The sequence below is a fragment of the Equus caballus genome, chromosome 5 (genome assembly GCF_041296265.1).
Source record: "Equus caballus isolate H_3958 breed thoroughbred chromosome 5, TB-T2T, whole genome shotgun sequence".
NCBI lineage: Eukaryota > Metazoa > Chordata > Mammalia > Perissodactyla > Equidae > Equus > Equus caballus.
In genome coordinates, this window is record NC_091688.1 from 34,549,181 (window position 1) to 34,572,998 (window position 23,818).

Below are 23,818 nucleotides of genomic sequence, written 5' to 3' on the forward strand. Positions count from 1 at the left end.
GAGAAGGGCCTATCAGATGTGGAGAAACTTCTAATGATCTGGATTGGAGACCAGACACAGAAGCATATCCCTCTCAGCATCACGACAGTCGTGGCCAACGCAAAAAGTTTGTTTACAGTGTTGAAAGAAAAAGCTGGACCTGACTACGATGTTGAGTTTACTGCTAGCTCTGGGTGGTTTAAATGATTTAAGAATCGTTCATTACGTTATGGGAAAGCAAGGGGTGAGTCGCGAATGCTGATGTGATGGCAGCTGCAGAATTTTTAGAAACTCCAGATAAACTGATTGTGGAGGAGGATTACCTGCCAGAGCAAATATCCAGTATGGATGAAACCTCCCTATTCTGGAAATGGATGCCTGAAAGGACTTTCTTCCATAAGGAGGCCAAATCAATGCCAGGTTTCAAGGCTTTTAAGGACAGGATAACAGTCTTGGTTGGGGGCAATGCTGCAGGCTACAAATTGAAACCCTTTGTGATCTGGCACAGTGAGAGCACTAGGACCTTCAAGCATATCAATAAGCACACACTGCCAACATATTAGAGGAGCAATAAAAAGTCATGGATTACCCAGCTCCTCTTCCCAGGTGCCCTCCTGAATTGCTTTGACAGCAAAATGGACTAGTACTGTTTGAAGAATAACATAACTTTCAAGATTTTGCTTATTGTTTATAATGCTCCTGAACATCCTCCTTTTATTGGTGATCTTCATCCCAATATCAAAGTGTTGTTTCTCCCTCCAAACACCACCACTTTGATCCAACCAATGGTCAGGGAGTTATAGCAGCTTTTAAGGCTTACTACTTGAGAAGGCTGTTGTTGAAACTGAGGAAGACACTGATGAAATTGTGGAAGGATTACAACATCTACGACTGCATCAAGAAACTTGCTTGGATTTTGGGTGATGTCACCAAGGAGTATATGAATGGCATCTGATGCATTATCTGCTTACAAGCAAATCTGTGATGAGAAAAAGAAACAAACCAAGCAAACCACAATGGACATATTTCTGAAAAGAGTGACACCTCAAGAAGAGCCTCAGACAGGTCCTTCAGGAGGTGTTCCAGAAGAAGCATTGTTACCACAGGAGATGACAGCTCCATGCGTGTTATTACCCCTGAAGACCTTCCAATGGGACAAGATGTGGAGGTGGATGCCAGTGATATTGATGATCTGTGTAGGTCTAGGCTGATGTGTGTGTTTGCGTCTTGGTGTTTAAAAAGAAAAAAAAAAACTTAAAAAAATAGAAAACAGCTTATAGAGTAAGGATATAAGGAAAGAAAATATTTTTGTATAGCTGTACAATGTGTTTGTGTTTTAAGCTGTTATTACAAAAGAGTCAAAAAGTTAAAAAAAATTAAAAAGTTTTTTAAGTAAAAATGTTAGAGTAAGGTTAATATATTATTAAAGAAAGAAAAATTTTTTTTATAAATTTATTGTAGCTTAAGTGTACAGTGTTTATAAAGTCTGTGGTAGTATACAGTAATGTCCTAGGCCGTCACATTCGCTCACCACTCACCCATTGATTCACCCAGAGCAACTTCAGTCCTCCAGGCTTCATTCATGCTAAGTGCTCTATACAGGTGTACCATTTTTTATCTTTTATACCATATTTTTACTGTATCTCTTCTATGTTTAGAGACACAAATACTTACCATTGTGTTAGAATTACCTACAGTATTCAGTACAGTAACATGTTGTACAGGTTTGTAGCCTGGGCTGGAGAGGCTATACCGCATGCCCCAGGTCTGTAGTAGGCTGTACCATCTAGATTTATGTAAGTACACTCTGTCATGTGCGCACAATGACAGAATGGCCTTAGAATGTATCCCCTTCATTAAGCAACACGTAACTGTATAAAAATTACTGCCAAAACGCCACTAATATGTTGGTTGAGAGAGATTCTTATAATTTGGATATAGCCTTAGAATGGAAAGTATTTTTGAGAGGATAAGAAATTTATTAGTTTAACAACATTTTGCCTTTTTCTTACTTCAGCAGGAACTCAGGGAGTGAGCTACAAGTGTATTATGCTTCACCCAGAAGTTATCAAGACTTCTTTGAAGCCATCCGCAGAAGGGGAGACACATTTTATGTTGTGTCATTTCGAAGGGTAAGTTCATTTTGAAATAAAGGAAATATTTTTGAGTATCTACTATGTACAAGGCTTTGGACTGGATCCTGTGAAAGTTAAAAAGATGTGGGGATGGGAAGTAATATAAAATAAATTATATGGGTAGAACAATTTAGGTACTATAATGCATTCCTGCTTGACTTTGAGCTGTTCAGCATTATGAAGAGGAACTTGGAATTGATCTCAGGCAATGATTTTATATTTAGAAAATATAAACTGCTTATTGATTTTCATTCTTTGTCCCCCCATAGCCATACTGTTTATTTACAACCAAAGGAAAAGTAAACACATTAAAATTTCTGTTTAGGCTTTGTGGTGTTATTCCCATTTGGTTATTGAGAAATAGACTTCCCAGATTTTGGTTTAAGATGAATCATGGGCTGATTAATATGTTAATTGTGGAATGTTTGTGGTATAATTAATTGTGGTATGTTTCTGAAGCACTCTATTCCTCTTTTCTTTTTCCTTCATCAAACGTTTACTCCTGTTGGTGAAGAATATGTTAGATAATTAGTCAACTTATGCAAAAGTAAGTGTTTATACAAGCACTTTTGAATGTTATAGATGTTCGATGAAGTGGAAAAAATGCACAGCTATTTACATTCCATCTATTTTTTCTATAATAAAAATATGTTCTTCATAGGGTTGCCATATGAATATCTCTGTCTGAGTGCTGTATGTTAAATCAGGAGCGCATGAATGAGTTAAAATTCCTTGGTGGTTTGTACCCTTGGTTTTTGTTTTTTCTTTTTTTTCAGGAAGAGGGGCATGGTTAGAAATAAGCATGTGCTAACAGTAGACAATTCATTCTCTGATTATTGTCACTGCTCACTATCACTGAAATTCTCAGTTAACTTAATTCTTTTCCTGAGGTATAAATATCTAGCAGCTCAGAATCTTAGGACCTGAGAACTTTGACACTTGAGAATTAGGGAAATCAAGCGTTTCAGATATTTTTAGTTATTAATCAAGTATGCTAGGATATTTGGGCTACTTTAGCAATGGTATCTCATGATTTCTGCCTTTTCACAAAATTCCCTGTGCTCAGCTTATTCTCTCAGACGTAATTGGTATATTTCTGTACTGCACTAGCTTCAGAGTTCATTTTCAGCAGCAAGGGGGCAGCTGAGAACAAGGTTTCAGCAAGGCTCCAACTGTATTGGCTGATGAGAACTAAGTATTTGCTTTAGTGTTGACACAATCATGTTTAAAGTGGAAAAAAAATATATAAACTTTTAAAAATGGAATTCAACACTACAAAGAAGAGACTTGATGGATGTTAAAACGAATGTGTTGAAGTATGTGTTATGGAAGTTATCACAGAAGAATGTTTTTAACACTGAAGTAGCTGAATACTTTTTCTTAGGTTCAGGATAATTTCTCTGTTGTTTGATCAAAATGGCATAGTATATATTAGAAGTAGCACTTGTCAAGCCAGAGATTGAGGTTATGGTTAGTAATGTTTTTGTAGGGAAGAGAACAAATATTTGTTACAGAAAAAATAATCCTAGCTTTAAAGGGACTGTATTTTTACAACGGAAGATGAATGGTATCCTTTTTTTTATTATATGCATTATGTTTCTTGCTTTTGTCAAAGCTATTTCTCATTAGTTTGTGTTGAAAAGTACTGGTGGAAAATTATTGATTCCCGCCCCACCCAATCCTTTCATGTTCTAGAAAAAACAGTCTTTTTCGTGTTCAGGAAAACTGCTAGGACTCTCTCTCACTTTCTCTTTGGATTTTTCACTTCCTAATTACTGATTTATCACATTTTGGTGTTCTATATCAAGATAAAGTTAGGATAAATCTGATCTTAATTAGATGACAGTAGTCATTTTTTCTTGCTTGTTTTGTTTTAACAGTAGGGATACGGAGGTTAATTTTCTCATGGTGACTGTAAACTGTGTCATGGGACAGGAATTTGGTTCTTAAAGCTTGGATTGTTCTTTTTATTCTTACTAAAATGAAAATGAAAGAAGTAATGACCTCATCTTGTTTTTTTCTTCCACTTTTCAATATAAAATCTTCTATCAGTTTCATCAAAAAGGCGAGTGGCATCATTTCTTGTGCAGAAGGATGTAGACTTTTTCTCCCACTTAGGTTCTTAATTTCATTGATAGAAACTATTGTAACTGATACTGTATGATTGCATTGGAAATTAAGAAATGCAGAGATTCTGAAGCCCCAAAGTTTTGCCTAGTATAAACCAGACATACAGAGCAATAAGTATTTTGTTTTATTTTATAATTGTATATATAATTATATAAATTTCATAATGTATAATATAAAATATATAAATATAATTTATTATTATAAAATTTTTATAATTTATTTTATAGTTATTGATAATCTAAGCAATGTCATATTGTTTTATAATTGGACATGTATTTAACAAAATACTTTAATATCTAAAAAAGTAGAAGTTGCTTTTGACTGTCTCATATACTGTTATTTAATAAACCAACTGTCTGCCCAACTTGTATTCCCTCACACCCTATAGTCCTTCACACTTAAATCTCATTATAGTTGAGCTGCTGAAATGATTTTCTCCCAAGCAGACTCACTCTTGGATAACTACTGAGTTCTTGTTATAGACCAGCCAGAAAGAATGCTTATGATCCCAGTAGTCCTGACAAAGGTTCAAACCGTTTCCTGTTCTTTTGACTTTGCTTTAAGTTTTTGCCTCCAACGCAGTAACCTCCTCTACTCTGTTTCGTTCCAGCTATTCATAACTTGTTTCCCTATAAGTATTTTGTCTTTTTCTCCTCTCTTGGACTTGTTTTAGTATGATTTGGAGCAGGGAGTGGTGGTAAATAACTTCTCAAACTTCGAAGTCACTTTGAGTGTGCTATGACTGATAGATTAATTTAAAGAATCCAATTAAGTTTAATGTTTGTTTTTTCTTAATGCTTTCATATGATAGTCTATTTAGGGAGGGAGGGGGCAGATTAAACAATATAACCAAATGAATTCAAAAGCATGAGACAGACACAAATACTCAGGAAAGTTCAAGTAAAGTAAGATAAAGTGATTCCAAAGGGAAGAGAAAAGATAACATTGAGAAGAAAGGTGGGAAAATGATATTTACTTTATCTTTAACTCCAATAAACATTGAAATACTATACTTAGGTGCTGCTCTCTTGTCCACTAACAATTAAAGGAAGGAATTTTTTTATCTTCCTGGGGCAATTTCCTGTTGAGAACAGGTTCTCTTTGATTCAGATGGCTATGAATGTCAATTCACCATGTTATCTCCACTCTTGTTTGATACTTCTTTTTCAAATGAGATAGATGCCATATTTAGAACACTTTTTATTTATTTTATATTTTCTGTTTTCAGTACCTGTCCCTCAAATCAAAGGCAGACACTTAAAATGGTCTTTTCATCTGTTTCAAATAGATGAATGTAACCTACATAAGGAGAACCTGAGCTGTAGCTATATGCCTACCTCAGAGATGTTTCTCTTTCCCTCTCTTTCTAAGTACTTTATGTATTCTAGATATAGAACTGTATTAGGGTATTTCACCCTTCTTGGTCTCTGATAAAAAAAGTTATTAACAGTATCATATGTATGTCATGGATTCTAAGAATAAACTGAAGTAATAGGGTTTTGTTAGAAGATACATGGGAATTGAAGAAGCACAGGAAACTGGCCCAGCATCCAAGTAGTCCCTCTGTGCTTGTCCCCCATAGACTGGAATGTACACCAGTCCTCATGGAGAATTGGCATAGTGGCTCGTTGTCATTCCTCATTCAACAGCAGCTCCAGTAATTCCACTTCAGTCTTTTTCACACATTGCTCGTTCAGATTCCCCAAACAGAAAGAGGATCTGATTGTGTGTATGTGTGTATATAAATATATATATATACACACATATATATATTTACCATCTCTTATGTAGAATCGCCATGATAACCTTGGCTCATGATCCACAGTCCATTCATTAGTAACCAGGAAAATAGGGTTGATTTCGTTAAATGCATTCTCTTGCTTTGTAAACCAGCAACTTTATGCAGAAGGAACAGCCTTGGGGCCACTCTTCTAAGAAGATGATGGTGGTGGGCCCTTAGAGCTTCATAAACTGTTTAATACACTACACAACCTGGCTTTAAAAAAAAATTCTCTTGTACTGGTCCCTAATTGTTTGATCTAAAAGGCTTATCTTCTTATCTATATCATACGCCTCTTAAAGGCAGGAAATGTCATATGCTTTTTTATTACCACCCCTGACAGTCAGCACAATGCCAGCCACTCAGTGCTTATTAAACAGAACAATTTTAGGTGTGGTTCACTAAGAGAAGTCATAGTGATGAAACTTTGCTGTATTTCATAATCATTTAAAGAGTGTTTTTGCATCTGTTTTGCTTAAAGAAATTTGAATCTATTTTACTGATCTAAGAAGTAACGTAAGCAGTGCTGAGTTCCAGCAGAAAGTTTAGTTAGAGATGACCTTTCTTTTGTCCATTTATGGTTGCACTAGCCAGAGATGCATCAGCTTTGTTCTTATCTCTGAATCTAAGCTTGAGAGCTAAAGAAATCTCCTGAGTAAAATGTTTGACTGTGAAATGTTTAAGTCAATAGGTTGAACTTCAAGGTGCTCGCATCCTCAAAGTTTTTTAATATTTGCGGAAACGTTTTGGAGAAAATTGTTTGTTAGACCTCACTTCTTTCTTTTTGGGAGAAGGGATGGTGTCTAGTAGAGATTCCAGCAGCATGAGCTAGAAACTAGAAACTTTGGAAGAGCATAGGGAAGCCTCTAATTGGTGCAGAAAAGTTGACTAGTAATGTTATTGGCTTAAAATGTTTCCCATGGAAGGCTACAAAAAAGAATTTCACAAAATAGCAATGGTCTTTCTTAAATTAATACCTAGATTAACTCCTAATACATGCTTAGAAGAATGGTGTGTTTTCTTAATGCATATTATTCATTTCTTGAAATTTCTGTTTAGTATATATAATTTTATATAAAATATTCAGAGGCAAGAGGAATTTCCTTAGTAATCAGAGGAAGTTAGTTTATAGTCTACTGTAAAAGAAGACAGCTCCTTTTGTTTTGGAACTTCACAACTTGAGCATACACATGGATCTTGGAGTTTGGCCATTTTCTTATCTCCGCTTTCATGGCCTTTTAGCCAAATTCTTCTCTGACTGGAAAAAAAAATGTGAATAAATGAGTTTGGAAAGATACTTGCGTTAAAAAAAAGTCTTACCTCAGAAGAGAGACTTGTTAAAAAACCTTCTTTTAGAAAGCTCTTATCTAATTAATTTTTAACTTAGTTTGAAATATACTCTCTTTCAGGTCTAAAGCACGTTATAAAAAACGGTATAGAATTGTCTGAGTATCCACTTAACCTAGATTTACTTAATGATTACATTAGTAACATTCTCTTTATATATCCATTTCCTCTTTCATTTATATACAAATACTGACACTTTTAATGTGTACGACCATTATAGTTTACAAACCTCTGTCACATACATACTCTTTTATATACATAATCATATTATATGTTAGTTCCTTACACATAACAAAGTAAGTATTCTTAGTCTTAATTTACGGCTGAAAAAATTGAGGCAAAGAGAGGTTAAGTGGCTTGTCTAAGAGACCCAAAAATGGTGAGTGATAGAACCAGTGCGATAATTGAGGTGTTCTGGTTTCATATAATGATTTTTTCTTTACATTCTGCTGCTGCATTTTAGATATATTGCAGAATATGTAAATAGCAAGATGACTCTATTCCTTCAAGGCCAACCATGTTTCATTACAAAATCTGGGCAGTTTTGCTGGAGTTATTGCATAACAATTAAATTGTTTTCTGTTTGTTAATTGGTTGATTGTAGATTAAGCACTTTATTAGGTTACACTTTCACAATAATGAAGAATAACCTATTGGTCTGAAAGGTTATAGTATAGCTTCAGATTGCAAACTAGGGAATAGAATAAACAGGCTTTGAGAGTTTCTGGGGTTTTTTTAAAACAATTGGGAAAAAAATATCTTTGCTATGTCTTAAAAAGGAAGTTGTTTAGCCAAAATAGACACTGTTTTAGCGATTGGTAGTAGAACTTCTCATAGAGAAGAGTGGTTTTTGTGCATGTGTAAATGTATTTTATTATGGATTCTGTATGCGGCCTGCCAGATTCTTGAGATCAGCAACTTTTGATCTCGAGCTCCTTGTTAAATATGAGTTACTGTTGTGTGGTTTTAGGGGATTTAGTCATTTCTTCCTTGGCTCTCTAACAGATTGCTAGCTAACATAAAAAAACATTTCTATTATTTAGACTTTTCATTTGCAAACTTTAACTATTTTTATGTTTGAAAAATGATTATTCAATAGCCTCTATAATTAGACTTGTATATAGAATAACCATGGACACAAAGAATTTATAACTCAAGAATAATTTGAAGTCTTCAAGATTCTCAGGCTGGTGGACAAATCCATGTGAGTTGGGACAGTTTTCCAACTGTTCATTATTTGTGTGCTTTATTTAGTAGTCTTTATTTTATAATGTGTTTTTCGTATGTATTCTTTTTACCTCCCATTTTAGGTTTCATGCTTTCTCTGGGCAGGGATAATGCCTACTCATTCTGTTTTGTCTTTGTACAAGGTCTGTTGCAATGCACTGCAGACCATGCAGAGCAAATCCTACTCAAACTGCTTTTTATTTGTTCCCTTTAACCTTGTTTTTTATGTCCTACCATTCAAAAGATTACTAGAGGTGAGGTTTACAGAAACAAAGGAGGAAAATTTTCTCAATGAATGTTTAAAATTACTTTTGTAATTTGCATAACAGTGAAAATTTTTTAGAATATATAGTCTATTTTGATGTGGATGGACATTTAACTATAGCATAGAATCATTCCTGAAAGACTTCTAAAGTTACCCTGAAGAAAGGTGGGATTAATAATTGATAGCTTAAAGTTTTGAGAGTTTCCTACTCATCAAATTTCAGATTTTTCGTAACGAGGGAAGAAAATATTTCCTGAAAGCAAAACTGCATTCTAAGAAAGACGGTTTCTCCACATCACAAATATGTGAGGGAAAAATGTTTTTTAAACAATTCATATATGCAGATTTTAGAGACCTGCATTTTAGCGCAAATTCTGCCACTCACTATTTGCTCTGTGACTTTGGACAAATCACAGGTCTCTTCTATCTTCAGTTTCCTTGTGGTAAAATGATAAAGTTAGAGTAGATTTGCATTTTCCTTATAGCTCTAGAAATCTATAGCATTCTTCTAACTGTATGTGTGTATATGTAGGTGTGTGTGTTGGTGTGTGTGTTTGTGTGTGTGAACACTGTCCTCTTAGAAATCTGTAGTATTGTGTTGAAACTCTTGGAAGTTACTAAAGTGATTCAGTCTAGTGGAGTCAGTATATTTTAAGGGTTTTGAAAAATAACTGTGACAAAAACAGCAAAATGTCAAGTTATAAGGTAGGCCCGTAAATTAATGGGTTTGATTTGTTAATAGCTAGTGGTCTTGTAATTTATTTAATAATCACTTTTATGGTGCATACAATATGCCAATCTTTAATCCTCATAATATCCTTATGAGAGGTAGGTACAATTATTATCCGTATTTTAGAGATGGGGAACCCGAGGCATGAAGAGGTTAATTAATTTGTCCAGTGTGATATAGTTCAGAAGTGGCAGAGCCAGAATTTAACCTAGAAAGCCTGGCTCCAGAGTCTGTGTTTATGATCACTTCCTTATATTGCCTTTCTAGAACTTTTATGTCCAAATGTTTTATCTTTCAAAATATTCAACTTGGAATTTAATTCCATTGGTCTCTCTGTTCACAACATATTTTGAGTTTCTTCAGGTTCATTTTCCATAGAGAACAAGACCAAAGACAAAGCCCTGTGGAAAACCAAGCCGCATGCTACTTACAGTAAGAGTGTAGGAGGGACAGGAGCTAGCAGGGAAACACAGGAAATGATTAGAGATATCTAAAGAGAATTGGAATAATATATTACACATGAAGGGAAAAAATCAACTTGTTTATTCTGTTTTAAAACATGGACATCAAGGAAGAAGAGTTCAAAAAGGAGGTGGTCAGCAGTATCAGATATTACAGAGCTTGCTGAGAATGAGAAATGAGAAAAACCCATTTGGCTTGTATAAACATGGAAGTCATTGGTGACTTGAGATTACACTTATGATAGAGTAATCATAACAGAATCCAGACTAGAGGTAGTTAGGAAAGAATGTGAAGGAAATAAAGTGGTAGGTTTGGTAAATTTGGCATTGAGGGGAAGGAGATAGCCTTAGATATGGTTAAAGAGATCAGAACTAAGCGGAGGGGGTGTGTGCATGTATGTGTGTTTTAAGAATAGGAGAGATATAAAGGTAAAGTATAGGGTAAATAGAGACTATTGTGGTTAATTTATATACATATAAATGTAGGAATGGATTATATGTTTTATTTTTGGCAGATGTTTTAAAGGAAAATAAACAAGTCAGTGTTTGTTCCTCATTTGTATTAATGTTTCTGTTTAAAGCAGAACATGGAGAAAGTTGAAGAACAATTTTTGTTTGTCTGCAGTAGGACTACCAAAAAAAAAGGAGAATGGAATTAAAATCAGATTTTTTAAAAATGAAATCATATTTAAAGTATTCTTTGAGACATCAAAAGTCTTCTAAATCTTAAATAAAGAGCTATTTTTTAATAATGGTGAAGAGTTTTAAAAATACGAAAGTTGATAGAACTATTTCTAATTTAATTTATACATGGATATTCTTGGAGTTTTTCCTCGTATAAAGTCAGAAAACTAGCAAAGTAGGCTGTTAAATCATTTTATGTCTAAACAAAATTTGGTGCAAGCTTTTTGGTGATGTCACGAAACTTAATTATGGAGGAAGCAATTATTACAGTTAGGAAAAGTTGATGATTTATGATCTGACTCAGGATTAAGGTCTGAAACACTCATGTCATTTCCTCCCCTCTCCCACATGTGGTGATTTGTTCATTTTGGACTGTGATTTGTTTAACTTTGACACCATCAGCAAGTCTGAACACTGACACTTAGTTGATTTTTCCTGAAAAATGCTAAGGTTAATAGTTGTGTGATATTTATTTCAAGGCATTGATGCTAATCTATAAAGAACCTATTCTTAGACTTTGAGGAGTTTTTCAATTCATAGCGTGGGAATCACACTGGAAGCCAGCAGGATGGATAATGAGCTGAGGCTGGGAATATAGTACACGTCTAACTAAATAATTATATGATTATTTACTTAATGTCTCTTTCCCCTGCTAAGCCTTAAGCACCCTGAGGGCAAGAGCTATGTCTTTTTTAGTCATCACCCTATTCCTAGTATCCAGCATAATACCAGGTGTTTAGCAGGTATTCAGTAAATATTGTGTGAATGCATGAATGAATGAATGTAGGGACAAATGAACTGGATACCACATCCATCGATTTGACATCATATTCTTAAAATTGTTTATACCATCACCATAATGTGATAGAGAATTTGTAATAGATCTGCTTCTTGACTATTTTTGTCAGGGCCATCTCTGTCTCATGGTAAATCTAGAAGTCAGTCTTTCAGAATTAGTGAATTCAAATGCATTTTTAAAAGGCTAGGTACTATTTTGCATGAAGGAAGCTATACATCCGCTAAGATCTTCTCCGTGTTTCAGAGTTAAAACCGTGATCTTGGTAGTACACGGACAGAGAAGATTATTTTTCAATTAGGATGATAAACAGACTGTGGTGTCATTTTAAGCTGCAGACTGAATAAACTCCATATTTACAGAGGCCCATCTACACTGTGTGTCTCTGGTGTCCTAGACGGGTGGGAGGATGTTAGCATTTTATCCCCTGTGCTGTTTATTTTGAATATGGAAGGTATTCAAGAAAAGCTTGTCAACTTAAATTGTTAAATCTTCAAGCCTATGTTGAATAATTTATTTAGAGTCATCTGTGACTGATTATAATTCCCTAGAAATAAATCTTGAAAATAAAACTAAAATACATCACACAGAATAAACAGACTTCTCTTGTTCAGTTTTAAGTTAAGTTTTATAGTTATTTCTCTTCTGATTTCATTTGTTGTTGAATAGAAATTCAATAACTTTTACTCTGGTAAGAATGAGTCTGCCTTGGAGGGGGCTATCAGATGTTTACTTTGAAGTTCCTTAAAGAGACTGGTTGCATTCTCCCTCTAAAATGTGCTTTGAATTAGCAGCTTTTGAATATCTATTCTGGTGGAGGTACAAGCAGTGTGAACTAAAGAGAATGATATTTGGTCAAAAAATAGTTTTTCCTTGACTTTGGGATGAAGAAAATCCAACTCAGAGCTATGCAGGCAGACATTTATCTGATCAAATGTTTATCCACTAATCTGCTGTATGTTTGACCCTGTACCTGTCAGGCTCCTATTTTGCCATTAGGCCTAAGACCCACCTGAGTAAGAAGAAAGTGGATTTCCTTAGATTGATGTAGATCAGTGCTTCAGACTTTTTAGTTCAGAACTCCTTTATATTTATCAAAACACAAAGAAATGTTAGTGAGAAGAGTGGCATGGTTTTATATTTTTATGAATCTTTTAAATATTTGGCTTAATAGAAGCCAGCTAGATTCTCATATCTGCCTCTGCATTAATCATTTCTTTTTGGTTGAAATATATGAAGAAAATTGTACCAGATATGTAGTCGGATAAGGAAGGAATATTTTTAAAGCCTTTTCAGATAATTGTGGGTATTCTTCTTTGATGCTACCCCAAAATTCACCGAGAGATAGTTTCTTAAAGGTTAGTTGCAGGGCCAGCCCGGTGGCACAACGCTTAAGTGCACACGTTCTGCTTCGGTAGCCTGGGGTTCGCTGGTTCGGATCCCGGGTGTGGACATGGCACCGCTTGGCAAGCCATGCTGTGGTAGGCGTCCCACATATAAAAAGAAGCAGAGGAAGATGGGCATGGATGTTAGCTCAGGGCCAGTCTTCCTCAGCAAAAAGAGGAGGATTGGCAGCAGTTAGATCAGGGCTAATCTTCATCAAAAAAAAAACAAAGGTTAGTTGCAATATAGAAGCCAAATCTATGAACTTTTAGTACTCTGATATGTTAAAATCCATTGGTTTATTTTGCACTTGAATGGATCTTTTACCCATGCCTGATTTTGTAACATCACACATTGGTCATTTGGAAAATATTGGCTCATTGGCTTATGCAGATCTTCCAAATATTGACACATTTTATTATACAATATTAAAACATCACCTTCTTTAGTACTGCCACAAATTGTATCAGAAAAGCCTTTTAAGAAGCTGTTAAGGTCATGGTAGCAGATGCAAGTCCTCCAAAATTCTAGTTTTCGCTTGAAGGCTCAAATTTTATCATTGTCAAAAATATTGTTAGCTGTTTTCCTTGAAGTGGCATGTTCCCTTAATTCATTTTCAGGAAAATGTCTATCAAATACCCAAGTCTAAATAACTATAGTTAGTGTCCGTCAGACATTCTGTCAAGTAAAACTGATGTTCCATTAAAAAAAGCTAGTACAGCTCACAACTCAAACAATTAGACAAGTGGTTTTCCTCTAGACAACCAGCGCACTTTGGGATGCAGCAGAAGTGCTTTATGTCTGTTTCCTATTTTGTCACAAAGAATATTAAAAAGAAGTCTACTCAAGGGTCATGATTTAATAAGATTCATAATTTTTATTGCTTTATCAAGAATATCTTTAAATTAAGCTGATTTTGTGTGTGTGCACGTGTATGTATCCAAATGTGGGGCGATGAATAATACGGTGAATTCTAATCCAGTTTAATACTGCTGTCTTGATTCCTGCTAAGGCACCAGAATTGTTTTTGCACCATCAGTGTAAATATCAACACGGTTGTTCCGGGATAAATGATGAGATTCAAAAAAGTTATTCAACACTGAATATATTAGTACTGCTTGTGTTTCTTGCCAAGCGTTCCCATAAAAGATCTTTGTTGCTGTTTACTTGGTGCTCATACCAAATGAATATAAACAAAACATCGAGTCTATAAATTCTCATTTGTAAAACAAAAGCACAATTCTTAGTGGAAATATTAACTCAGTCTTCATTTTTGCAAGTAAATCTTTAATTTGATGAGTTACTGTATGATTGGAAAGTGGCAGTGCCATGATTTCCTTTACTGACTTTTCATCCAGCAGGCGTGGAGCAAGGTCAACTGTCTAAGACTTTATTAGTCTCTCAGCTATTCTGTATGCTTCTTCAGCCAATGAATTATAATCTACCTTGTAAGATATTTTAGTAGTCTTTTCATTTCTAGGATGAAAAGCTGTAACAACAAATTTTAATTTTTAAAGAACTCATCACATCTATGTTTAAAATATTTAATTCCTTCTTCTTTAAACTCTACATGATAGGTCTCAGGATGACATTACAACTTAACTGACACCGTGCTAGTATTTGAAATGTTTTGTTGCATAAGAAGCAATAAAATAAATTGTTAATACCTATAATGCAAGAGAAAGATAGCTTTCAACGTATAATCATTTCTTATTAGCAGTTTCAGCCAATTCTTTGGAGTGGATTCTGCCTCTCCGTGTGTCACAGAATTCTCTAATATATCAGTTTTATCTTTTTCAGCATCTTAGACATAGACAGTATAGTTGTGGGTTAAGGAAGCAAGTCTTCTAATCTCTCTCTCTCTGTCTCTCTCTCTCTTTTTTTTTTTTTTTGGTGAGGAAGATTGGCCCTTAGCTAACATCTGTTGCCAATCTTCCTCTTTTTGCTTGAGAAGGATTATGCCTGAGCTAACAGCTGTGCCATTCTTCCTCTATTTTGTATGTGGGATGTCACCACAGCATGGCTTGATGAGTGGTGTTTAGGTCCAGGCCTGGATCTGAACCTGCAAACTCCAGGTCACCGAAGCAGAGCACGCAAACTTAACCACTATGCCACCAGCCAGCCCCTAATCTCTCATTTTTAAGCCAATGATTCAACCTTTAATATAAGAAAAATATATTATGGATTTGATTTTTTAAATGGTAAACTTTAAGAATAACAGTTTTAGATAAAATTTTTAAATTTTCAAAAAATTTTTATGTTGCAAAATAAAACAACAAAGTGTACTATGTTATATTTGGATAGAAAGTTTCTGTAGTGAAGTCTGCCCATATGACTAAACTCTGTAATAACATGTTTTCAGAACTTTCTCCATTTGTCTGCTACTAGGCCATGGAAGCCTTGTATATCTTAAGATTTATTTTTTCATGTACTCAACAAATATTTTTTCAGCAACTATTTAATGAATATTCTGATGATATGCCAGGAACAGGGATTCCAGTGATAAATAAGACACATACAACCTTTGTGCTCATGCAGCTTATATTTTAGTTGGTGGTGCTGACCAGAAACCATAAAAACTAAACAGATGCATCTGTAAAATAATTGACAGATGTAATAACTTTCATGAAGAAACAAACAGTGGGCTCAGAGAGAATAACAGAGAGGTCTACTAAGATAGGATCATCAGGAACACTCCCCTGAGAGGTAACATTTAACTGGCATCAGGAGGTGAGGGTGGGGATTCTGGGCAGAGAAAAGAGCATATACGAAGGCAGTAAGGCAGGAAAGAGCTTTATTTGAGATATTGAAAGAAAACCAATGTGGCAGACTTCGTGAATGGGATAGAGGGGTGGAGCTGAGTAATGAAAATGAGGTTGCAGAGACTGGAAAGGGCCAGATCACACAAGGACTCATGAGCTATGGTAAAGAGTTTAGATTTTATTCTGAGGGCCAATGAAGGGATTTAAGCAACTGAATGACATGAATGATTTAGTTTCTAGGCTGATTTTAGTTGCTCTCTGGACAGTAGATTAGAGGGAGACGTGGTAGAAGCAGAAAGACTAATTAGAAGGCTTTTCCAGTAGTCCAGGCAATATGATGATGGCAGTGGAGTGATGAATGGGTTCTAAATATGTTTTGCAGATAGATTCAGTGGGAATTGGAGATATATTCGAAATGTCCAGATTTCTGGCTTAAGTAACTAAGTGGGCAGTGCTACCATTTACTAAGATGGAAAAGATTTGGGGTAAGCAGGATAATGTATTTGGTATAAATGTTAAGAGTTCTTTTGAACACATTTAAATTTGAAATGTCTGTGGGAAGATAGGTCTGAGCGAATTTAAGAATTGTCAGCTTAGAGATACTTAAATTCATGAGAGTAATGGAATCATCTAGGGAGAATGTAGAGGGAGAAGAGGGCTCAGGAATGAATTAGAGATTCTGTTAGAGAAAGATAAACCAGCAAAGGAAACTGAAATGGAACAACCAGCACAGCAGGAGGAAAGCCAAGAAAGCCAAGAGAGGAGATGTTTTCAAGAGAGAAGGAGTGGTTGACTTGAATACTGCTGAGAGGTCAGGTAAGATGAAGTATCCATTGGATGTGTCAACATGAAAGTCATTGGTATCCTTGACAAGAGCTCTTTAGTGATGAAAGGGAAGTGAGAGTTAGATTAAGGAGGATTAGGCAGTGAGGAAATGAGGACAGCATAATTATTTTAAGAATTTTGCCTATAAAAGGGAATCAGAGAAAAGGTCGTTTTATTTTTTTAATCCCAAGATGATAATTTAAAATTTTTTTAAGGAACAAACCGGTAGATAGGAAGAAAGGAATGTTAAAGGAGAAGTGATGACGTCCTTGAGAATGGGCAAAAGGGTGGAATTCATATCACGAGTAGAAAGATTGCCCTTTGCTAGAAGGTGGGTCCTTTCTTCTCTTGTGGTAGAGGCAAGGTGGGTTCATAGGTAGGAGATCTGGTTTCAGGAAGATAAGACACCTCTGATGGTTTCTGTTTTCCCACTGAAGTACAATGTGATGTCAGCTGAGAGTGAGGATACTGGTGGAGGCATAAGGGATTTGAGGAGAGAGGAGCAGGTATGAAATAGTTGTCTTAGCCAATGGATAGTGTGCCTACCAGAGAAACAGTAGAATTATCAAGCCATGTTGGGATGCCAATTTGCAGGATGAGATAAATGAAATCTCTGCAAGAAGATGCCAGATGGGGGTCAGTTGATTAATAAGACACAGCCCTTGCACTCAGGGAGTTTTATATTATCTAAAGAATGAAAGACAAATTGTTAAGTACAGTACAGTCCTGTGCAGAGAAGCCTTCCTGGAGACTTAACAGCTGAGACCTGACTGCTCTGCGATACCTAAAACTATTACATCATAGCTCATGGTGACTAAAATATTCTAGAAGGTATGATAGTTACAACTGTATTATTATATCTTTATGCAATAGCTTGTTTTCTTTCTGCTAACATCATCAGGCATCTTTGAATTTCTGACAGTCATTAACACTTTGAGATACTGTGAGGAAAAGTGCCATCCCCCTCTTTTCCTTCCTACCTTTCTTTAATTCCAGCTGGCATAAGCTAGAAAATTTACAAGAATTCGTAGATGCAACCTAATATTACTATTTTGTTTTCATTTGGTGTGTTCTTTTTATCATTTTCAAAATAAATAAACTTTAATTTTATGCTATTATAATCAGGAACATTCGAACATTTGGCATTTACCTTGGATTTCTGCCTTATTGCCTTTTGAGGAGTTAGCCTTGTAGCAATCAGGGAACTATATCATTTGGAAGACTCTGATCCTCTTAATATTAGAGTAAAAACTGGTTTGAATTTAATTCTCTGCTATATGAAGCAAAGACTTATTCTTTAACATAGTTTGTAATTAAAATTGATAGTGAAATTTTGTATGTCATACAATGCCTTTTTCTTTTTAAGGTGAAGATATGAGTTCCCCCCCTCAGTTTTGTTGAGGTATGATTGACATGTATCACCGTGTAATTTTAAGGTGTACAACGTGATGATTGAATACACATATATATTGCAAAATGATGCCCACGATAAGGTTAGTTAACACATCCATCACCTCCCATAATTTTTTTTTTTTACAATGAGACCATTTAAGATCTAATCTCGTAGCAACTTTCAAGTATATAATACGGTATTGTTAACTATAGTTACCATGCTGTATATTAGATCCCAAGAATTCATTCATCTCATAACTGGGAGCTTGTATTCTTTGACCAACATCTTGCTGTTTCCCCCACCTCCCTGCCCCTGGCAATCATCCTTCTACTCTGTTTCTATAAGTAACATTCTGCTGTGTTTCAGCTTTTTTTTAGATTGCACTTACAGATGAGATCATACAGTATTTGTCTATGTCTGACTTTTCTTTTTTTTCCCTAAAGATTGGCACCTGAGCTAACATCTGTTGCCAATCTTCTTTTTTTTCTTTTTCTTCTTCTCTCCAAAGCTCCCCAATACATAGTTGTGTACTCTATTTGTAGGTCCTTCTTGTTGTGCTGACTTATTTCATTTAGCCTAATGCCTTCAAAGTCCATCCATGTTGTTGCAAATGACAGGATTTCCCTTTTTTGTGGCTGAATAATATTCCATTGTGTGTGTGTGTGTGTGTGTGTGTGTGTGTGTGTGTGTGTATTATATGTACCTTATTTTCTTTATCCATTCACCCATTGATAGACACTTAGGTTGTTTCCATGTTTTGGGTATTATGAATAATGCTGCACTCTGCACTTCAGGATAGTGATTTCATTTCCTTTGGGTATATATTCAGAAGTGGGATTACTGGATCATATGGTAGTTCTCTTTTTAATTTTCTGAGGAATCTCTGTACTGTTTTCCATGGTGGATTTTTTTTTTAAAAAACATTTTTATTGAGGTGTAATTGACATATAAGAAACTGCACATATTTAACTGCACATTTTATAAATTTTGACATATGTATATATCTGTGAAATCATCACCATAGTCAAGATAATCAGCATGCCCATCATTCCTGAAAGTTGTAGGTTTCCCCTTACCCCTTAGTAATTTCTCCCACTGTCTCTGTCTCCTGTCATCAGGCAGCCACTGATCTTTTTGTTACTATAAATTAGATCACATTTTTTAAAAAACTGCATATGAAGGAATCATACATTATGTATTTTTTCTTCCGTCATAATTATTTTCAGATTAATCTACGTTGTTGCTTTATCAGTAATTCGTTCCTCTACTGCTTAGTATTCCATTGTAGGGATATAACACAATTTGTTTATCCATTCACCTCCCATCTTTGGCTATTACAAATAAAGCTACTATGAATATTTGTGTACAAGTCTTTATAGGGACATAGGCTCTCATTTCTCTTGTGTAAAAACCTAGGAAGAGAATGGCTGAGTTATATGGTAGGTATATGCTTAGCTTTTTAAGAAACTGCCAAACTATTTTCCAAAGTGGTTGTACCATTTTATATTCTCACCAGTAGTATATGAGAAGTCCAGTTCCTCTGCATCCTCATCGACACTGGACATGGCCATTCTTTTTAATTTAGCCATTCTAATAGATACCTAGTAGTATCTGAGGTTTTAATTTGTATTTCCCTAATGACTAATAATTTTAACCATCTTTTCATGTGCTTCTTTGCCGTCTGTATACCTTCTTTGATGAAGCATCCATTCAAGTCTTTTGCCCCTTTTTATTGGGTTATTTGTTTTCTTATAATTGATTTGAGAGTTCTTTATATGTTCTAGATACAAGTCCTTTATCAGATACATGATTTGGATATATTTTCTCTGAGTCTGTTGCTTGTCTTTTCAATTTCTTACAAGTGTTTTCCAAAGAGCAGAAATTCTTAATTTTGATGAAGTCCAATTTATCAGCTTTTTAAAAATTTTATGGATTGTGTTTTTGTTGTTCTAAGAAATCTGTGCCTAACTCAAGGTAACAAAGCTTTTCTCCTAAAGGTATTATAGTTTTATGTTTTACATGTAGGTCTATGATCCATTTTGAATTAATTTTTGCATATGGTGCAAGGGATGGATCAAAGTTCATTTTTTGCATATGGTTAATCCAGTATTGTATGATATTCAATGCTGTATTTTCATCCAGTAGCTTTTAATGGAGAATTACAGCAAAGGCAAGTTTAAAAGGTTATACAAGGCTGTCAGTTTTCTTTGTATTATCCCTAACTTTCTTGCTAAGTTCTACATTTTGCTGGACCTTCTTAAAACAGTATCCTGTGATTGAACTTCTTCAACCTCAAATTTCCAGTCTTTATACTAACCAATAAAATGTTATTTATATACTCTTTGGAAACATAACATATACTGTGGATAATTATAGCAAAAGTGTAATGGGTAGCAGAAGATATTGCCAAACCAAGAATCTGGAGACTAGATGAAATAAACACTTAACATGTGCCTATATAGATCACAGTGCTAGGAGACACACAGAAAAGTAAGTGAAAGAGGAACTAAAAATGAAGTTCTTATAAGAACTGGCTGCTACTTTTTGTCTAATCTACTAGTGGGTTTTTTCTCTTTAGTAAGAGAGAGCTGCAGAATTAGACCCTGGAATTAATCTTTTAAAAATATGTGTGTTATGTATGTATGAATGTGTGTATACCTACACATATTTTAGGCATTGGCTTAAAGACTGGAAAAATAGCATAGGGTATAGATAGTTTATCCTATAGCATTGTGCAGCCTTATTCAGAAATAAGAAAAAAAGTTTTTCCACTCAGCTGTGTTAGTGGAGAAAATAACTTTTAGCTGGCTGATACAGCATTTTTTTGGTAGGCAATCTTGTAGCATGGGCTTTGGAGTCAGATGAATCTGGATTTCCACCAGAACTGCTGTACTGTTTACAAACTCCAAGCTTTAGGGAAATACTTTTCAGAGCCTCAGTGTCCTTGTCTCTAATATAGTAATATTAATAGTTACCTCTTCCTAGGTTAAGAAGTTTAAATGAAATAATAAATCGAGTACTATTACAGTACTTAACACATAGCAGGTGTTCAATATATGTCTGTTTCTCAGTTATCAGGGGATTGACCTTTGAAGCATATGGCTACAGTTTGAAGAACTCGCAAGTGGATACAAGAAGAGAGAGTTCGTTTTTCATTAGATGTAGCGCAATCATCCATGATGCCCATAAAGATTCATTAATGCTATTATGTTCCTTATCATCCATCAATAGACAGAAAATTTGCATATTTTGAAAGAGAATGAAATCTGTGAGACTGCACAACAGTGGCTTTTATATTACTATCCATTATTTAACTAGGTTTATGAAGGCTTGATTTAGATCGTTTAGACCTATCTTTTTTCCCTTTTGGGCAGGGAAAAGCGAATCATAAATTTGAGAAGAAGGGCTCTTCCAAACAGAAAGATAGCCTCAATCTCCCTCCATAGTCTATGTCTCTTATAACAGCCTTTAAAAAAGCGATTTTAGAGTTGTTTTAAACATTTCCTGTATTGTTTCTAATTCAATGCTCCTTTCACATAATGTCTATAGAAACTAAAGACTTAGATTACATACAGAAAACTGAGTAACAGCAGACACCAGGTTTTCTGCTGTTTTTAGGGTTTATTCAAATTGGCTATATCACATTCAGTTAGATGGATTTAATGATATCAGCTGATAATTGAAAAGAAACTGTGTAGTCTTTAATTGACCTTTCCATATTGATATCATGTAGAAGCCATATGACTGTCATGAGTTGATCAAGAAGATATAGTAAACATTACTTTTATTTGTAGCATAAAGCCAGTCTTGTTTTCTTATGAATATTAATAACATATACACATAATCATATATCGATTTTAAACAGTTACATCAGCATAGATTTAGTAATTATTATTAGATGTTACTGCACAAGGTTGCAATTCTTTGTTTCTCATTTTTGGGTTTTTTTAATTTTTAATTTTTTTAAAGATTGGCACCTGAGCTAACAACTGTTGCCAATCTTTTTCTTTTTTGCTTTTTCTCCCCAAATCCCCCAGTACATAGTGTATATTCTAGTTGTGGCATGTGGGACACCACCTCAACATGGCCTTATGAGCAGTGCCATGTCTGCGCCTAGGATCCGAACCAACAAAACCCTGGGCCGCTGAAGTGGAGCTTGCGAACTTAACCACTTGGCCATGGGGCCGGCCCATTTCTCATTTTTAGATGAAAGCTGTTACCTGACATTTTCATATATAGTAGAAGTCCATAGGTTAGTAAGAAGATCATAAATTAATGATAAAATAATTTGAATTCACATTATAAAATAGTTCACATCTATTCTGCTGAAACAACTTCACTTAAATCTGAGGCTTTAGGGTCAGCTTTTTAGTTATAAAGTTTATCTTGCTTATTTTTTAGTAGAATATGTGAGTATATTTAATATTCTACCATGCAGAAAGAAGTGGTCAACCTAATTTCTGTGCATATATGACTGCTGATTATTTGAAAGCTATTATCTTCTTGGGATTGTTTTACCAATTTTGTGTTGAGTTTAGGTTAGGGAGAATATGGTGTCTCCTTAAGCAAACTGCTTATTAAAACCAAAGCAAGTGCAGACTCAATTGTTTTCATTTGTATTTTTCGGGTTTTACTGTGGTTTTGTGTAGTTGAACTGAGTTTAAAATGTAAAGCCAAGAAGGCATATTTTCCATCTACCAAAATGTGAATCTTAATTTCGATTTGAAACACATTTCTTTTTTAAGAAGGTGAATGGTAGTGATAAGTACCAAAATCCAAATTTTTTAAAAACCAGTAGGGCGTCTTTTGTTGCTCTTTAAGAGAAAACATAAAAATGAGGTATTTTCAGAACATGAAAGATTTTTCTTCAGACCTTTTAAGAATTGATTTTATTATCTGAAAAACTTTATTTATGCTAAGTTGTGACTGACTAATTACTTTACTTTTATAAAGTTCTTCCAAAAACAGCTATCCTCAAAGAATTATTATTTAATCAAGAGATTTAATCAATTTTACTGTCATTCATTCAGTGAAGTATTTATTGAGTAGCCTTTATGTTTGAGTTTATTCTCACTGCAAGGAATCCAGCAAGAAACAAAGCAAAACCCTTGCTTTTATATTCTAGAGATAGACACAACAAATATACAAATAAATAGTTTGTGAAAAATGCTGAGAAGGAAAATCAAAGGACAGAGTAAGTTTAAATGAACATTCAGAAAGTACACTTTTTCAGGTTGAAACATATAAATTGTTTTTAAATTTGCTTTTGATTATTTGTGTTGCCAGCGAAAACTATTTAGAGAAATTAGAAACTCATTATACATATTTTGTATACTAATCTAAAACTTCAGCCCCAACCAGTGAATTTAGCATTTATAAACAGAAGTGTCTACGGAGGAATAAAATCTTTAGTTAACCACTACTTTACTTTTAGCAGTAAAGTCTGCAGCTCATGAAACTTGTAGTTCTGGAGTGGTTTCAGCTTGCACCAGCCCCTGGGGAGCCCGTTGATACACCACTGAGTTACAGATTATTATTCAGCTCTAGAAGTTTCACGCTTAGGCATTTTCTTACATCTTCCTCTCTCAGTCAGTTGAAATCTTGTATTTTTGCCAATTAAAACAAATCCCGTACTAATAAGAAGCTATAAATAAACAGTAGGAGCGTGAGTCAGAGCCAGCATCACCCTTATTCCTTGTGTGTACCTCTCTGGTATTCCCCAGCATGTTCATTTTGCACAGACGTGGAGTACTGCGTAACTACTGTTCTGCAGACCCACTCCAGTGACTTAAGTGAGGGCTGTTTTAGAGCTAAGCAATGCTGTGACCAGTAGAATTCTGGCATATTACCAGAGTCAAAAGCGGAATGTGAAACTCTGCATGCTGTTGATGGGAGAAAAAAAGAAATGTATTTCCTACCTT

The 23,818-nt window shown here is 34.8% G+C and overlaps 1 protein-coding gene across 7 annotated transcripts in view; it reads left to right on the forward strand.

Moving 5' to 3' along the window:
• Positions 1 to 23,818, forward strand: part of ATF6 (activating transcription factor 6) — a 200,981-nt gene that overhangs the window by 96,869 nt on the left and 80,294 nt on the right. For 4 of the 7 annotated variants that reach the window (XM_070266893.1, XM_023640315.2, XM_070266895.1 and 1 more), the window contains exon 15: positions 1,997 to 2,111. In XM_070266893.1, the coding sequence (XP_070122994.1) occupies positions 1,997 to 2,111 (115 nt within the window). The remainder of the gene's footprint in view (positions 1 to 1,996; positions 2,112 to 23,818) is intronic. The other 3 variants (XM_070266896.1, XM_070266898.1, XM_070266897.1) reach the window with 1 other exon arrangement.